Below are 4666 nucleotides of genomic sequence, written 5' to 3'. Positions count from 1 at the left end.
TATTTAATTTAATGCATGCGATTTTATAGATTAGATTTTAGGCGCTACATTCTTTCTCCAATTCTGATCAAGCTGGTGCATAGGCTCCAAGACCGCCAGGAAAAGAATAGGATTTGTATCTTTCAGGAACTTTATCCGTCTCTGAGCAAATTTATTACCAATCCCCCTAACATTCCATATGAGACCATTAATTGAGAAATATCAGAAGAGGCAGAAGCTTGCTTATATTGATTCCCCTTGTTTTCCAAAGGAGGCACTGATTTGTTGAATTTAGGTGGACGACCTGGCCCTTTATTTTGTGAAACTTCCCCCTTAGGGGCCATATTCCCTCGGTCAACAGATTCAGTGATAGTAACACATTTGATCACTCCCACCTCCGAAGTAGATTCCACATCCCCCTAGATTTGCATCGTCCATCACATGACCTTGGACAAAAGAAATGTCCAGAGCCCCATGCTCAACAATAGTTGCCTCTAGCTCACGTCCCTGCTCAATAGAAACTTCCTGATTCATGTTTTCGTGCTCAAGCATCTCATCCACTCGTGCAGTTTCCATCTCCAGCAATTCATGCATTTTTTATCATGACCCCTCAACTGCTCATCCCCGTTAGGATCTGGAAGATGTGTTTCAGGAACACGTTCTGGGCTAACGGAACCACCTAAAGCTATACTCTCATGATGCATCTCTTCTTCAATAAATATTCCATTCACCCATTCACTAGCCCATAAACCTTCATATCTTTGTTTACGAAAGTTTCTCTTCAAAGAAGTAGATTTATTGGATTGCATTCCTTCTTTACGAACCAGCGCATCTTTATCGAGATCAACCAACAAAGGATAAAATATGTTCAAGCTAGGCGACCCTCACAGATTCACGGGGCTTCGCATAGCCTCCATCTCCACATCCACCTTCTCCTTCCCCTTCTTCGGACCCACTTGTTTCCATTCTAATCGAGGGACATCCCTAGACTGAGCAGGATCAACAAGACCCTCTACAGCTTGCTCTCGTTTTTTTAATAATAACATTCCTCAAGTCTCCATTACGACGAGTATATTTAGGCACAAGCTTAGGATTATTAACATTCACGTAACATTCTGCCACATTATGACCCACATGACAGCAATCCAAACAGTATTTAGGAAAATTCTCATAGACAACACGTTGTTCCATAATTTTTTCACCCATGCGAATATAAATTTTATCATGTAAAGGCTTTAACAGATCGACCTCGATACATACTCGCGCCAAAGTTAGACGTTCAATGAAAGAATATTTTTTTAGAGTACAAATACAATCTTGATCCAAATTACAATCATACATAAATTGAATCCTAAATCCATACATTATTTATTTACATATTATTTATATAAAGTTTAAAGAATTTTAAATGACAACTTTAATAGGTGAGTTTGAAATTCATCGTAATTAACATAAATACAATATAAACATGAAAATATTGGATTTCAAGTTTATGATGTTATTTTTCTAAAACAAAAATTATATTTGAATATATTTAAAATCAATGGATTTAAAATCCTTCTATCCAACTATCCTTAAATAAATTTGAAATCTTTAGCTTCAAATTCCTCGATCCAAGCTAAATATTATACCTTATATTTGTTTTGCTGGAGGATTTAATTCTGGGTCCTTGACTATTATTTACGTGAGATATATAAGACCTGATTAATAAACCAAACCACACCTAAAATTATTGAAAGAGATAAAAAATAATTAAGAATTTTATTTATAAGTTGAAAATGTATGTATAAATTATTAAAAATAAATAAATACCAAAAAGAAAAAAGCATGGAGAAGAAAACAAATGATGTGAAATTTAGAAGATATCAAGAATCTCTAAGATGTAATTGTTGCAGAGTGGGCAGTTATCTCTTTGAGCCCATAACCCTTTTGAACAAAGCCTACAAAAGGAATGCCCACAAGGAACAAAGGCTATTCCTTTATGCCTCACCATGCATACACAACAATTGTGGTACTCTCCGCTGTCCTCGTTGCCATCCTCATCCTCGTCTTCATCTTCTTCGTCCTTGTCCAACATGTACGACGATCCATCCAACCCCATTTCTCGATCTGTCTTAGCCAATAACGACATTAGAGACATCCTCACCGGTTGTTCCCCTCCTGCATTGGCCTCCTCCTCATCCTCCTCGCTTCCACTCTCCCCTTCCTTGCTTTTGCATTCCTCCTCCTCGTCATCATCTTCGCTACCATTATCCTCCCTCTGAAACCTCCTCATTTCCAGTGCTTGCGTGTGCTCCGGTTTACCTCTTGCTCGCTCCATGGCGCAACTTGCGTTTCTCTAGAGACTTGGCTTGTTCCTCAGGCTCGACATCAATTTTGGGTCGACATCAGGGATGGCTGAGATGTCAACTTGATGAGCCATGTCGGATGGGAATCCACCAGATGGTCAACGGTTCATCAAGCGATTGTTGATGGGGATGTCTGACGTGGGTGTGGAGAAGGTGGATTTCCAGGCTGCACCTCGCCGGCGGCAGAGCTTATCCTTGAAATGACTCCAGCTCTTTTTTCCAGTGTAATAGTTTGTTGTACCACCGGATTCATCTTGGATTATGTCTGAGAGGGTCCGATTTGAATGGACCCGAGGAAATTGTTATTCGCCTATTCGAATTGGCCCTCGTTTGTCGCTGAGCATCGTGCTTAGTGTCATGCCGGCTGAATTACTCCGGCTGCCTCTGCCTCTTGATTCCATTTACCGGGATAATAGTTGAAGCCTATACCTGAAGGAAAATAATAAGTTGCACATGTTCATAAATCAAAATCATCGACCAGCAATGAGGATCCTGAGATTAATTAGGAAAGAATATATCCAACATAATGGGAAAAAAGTAACCAAGAACATTTTTTTGAGTTTAACTGCCAAATGTCAACTTAAACTTCACATTTTTTGAGGTAACACCTCACAAAAGGCCAACAAAATTAATTAGTAACCATGTTGAGGTCCACACACTAGCGCAATATAAACCTGCACACAACAATTAGTCAGACGCAATACTTAAATAATTGAGCTTTCATAGTTGAGGGTAGCATCTATCGACATGGTACCATATATTTTATCAGACTGAATCTTTATTATTATTTCATACACTCCTCCATGATTATTCAACCATATATAAGATACAATAAAACACAAGAATGCACACCAATTATCAATTGCTAGACAGATTTTTCTACAAATCTAAGAACCATAACCACGTAATTTTTTTGAGAAAAAATTTTGCATTTCGTGAATAACATATCCTACAAGATCATAACCTGAGCAATAATTAAAGATAAGTAGTCCAATTTATGAAACTTAATGATCATACTACCAAGTTAAAGTGTTCGCTATTTTCTTTCCCGTAATGAGATGAACAATTTGCGTTCGGGGAGATAGGAATATGAATTGCAGTGAATTTAAACTACTTCTCAGTATAAAAAAATAACATCTTTGGTTTAGTGGCACCCAAATCTATACAGAAATGGGAAGTTGGTTAAACATCTCAACATTTGCATCAATATTTCAAGAGATTGAACATTTTAGGGAACTTAAGAATCACAACCAAGTTCAAATGTATGCTATTTTCTTCCCCGAAATGAGACTAAAAAATCGCATCCACGGCAGATCCAAAAATATGAATTACGGACAAAACATATAATTCATTGTTTCATAACATACAAAGGGAAATCCATCACATTACAGGAAGAATGCAGACTCACTCCTTGAATCTCTAGTTTACTCGCAACCGAAACAGTATAGAAATGGAATGTTGGTTAAACATGTCAGCATTGAGATCTCCAAAATAAAAATTTGAATTTTAAATAAAGATTTAAAGATCACAAACATTTGGTATATTACATATTTACAGCTTTACTCACACTCAATCCCCTATCACGAAAAAAATTATGAACATCAAATTCAGCAAAATCAACGACACCACAACAACAAAATATCAAGAATAGAACAAAATAACTGGAAAAACATCCAAAAAAACAGATCAAGATCAAATATTTCAGATATCCAGAAATCACAAGCTGAAAACAGAATCGACCCACGACACGAAATGCAAAAGGGTATAAAATTCAAGCGAGAATTCAGATACCTTTCCATTAATAAGGAACAAACAATCCCTATTCTTATTGTGCAGAGAAACCTCAGCCAAAGTGAAACTTTTGCTGCAAAGAAAGGGGAAAAAAGAATAGATGAATGTCCGGTGTAGAATTCTTCAAGGCATACAAATGGACTATGATATTGTGGGGGAGAGAGTGAAGTGAGGGTGAGTGGATATGCATTGGGTCGGTAAAGTGTACAAGTTGGATCATGCATGACCTTTTTCAATAATCAAATCAAATAAAATATAATATAATAAATAAATATATAATTTTAATATGATAAACACACTTTTTATGTGCATTTACGTAGAGGTGGGGTAGGGTCGGGACCCGTCTCGTAACCCTCCTACCCAATTCTCGTCCTGATAAGAATTGAGAAATAATTTTTTTCCCGATCCCATAACCAAAAAGTTTTGAGACCCGAATGTTCGGGATCCCGTTGGGTCGGGAATCTATATCCCGAATAAATATTTTTTCTTAATTTTTGGAGACTATAAAACAATTTTTTGGTACATTACAAGTAAATTAAAACAACTTC

At 37.0% G+C, this 4666-nt stretch overlaps 1 protein-coding gene across 1 annotated transcript; it reads right to left on the bottom strand.

Annotated features, from left to right (window-relative positions):
* Positions 1–1834: 1834 nt before the first annotated feature.
* Positions 1835–4292, bottom strand: LOC140874562 (uncharacterized). Its single transcript, XM_073277860.1, has 2 exons — positions 4119–4292; positions 1835–2756 (listed from the first exon to the last, which is right to left on the bottom strand). The coding sequence occupies exon 2, from the start codon at positions 2297–2299 to the stop codon at positions 1835–1837; it is 465 nt and encodes a 154-aa protein (XP_073133961.1). The 5' UTR covers positions 2300–2756; positions 4119–4292.
* Between the last annotated feature and the right edge of the window lie 374 nt (positions 4293–4666).

This window comes from Henckelia pumila, chromosome 1 (assembly GCF_033568475.1).
Source record: "Henckelia pumila isolate YLH828 chromosome 1, ASM3356847v2, whole genome shotgun sequence".
Classification (NCBI taxonomy): domain Eukaryota; kingdom Viridiplantae; phylum Streptophyta; class Magnoliopsida; order Lamiales; family Gesneriaceae; genus Henckelia; species Henckelia pumila.
The sequence above is the reverse complement of the archived record's forward strand: the minus strand, read 5'-3'. Positions and strand labels throughout refer to the sequence as shown.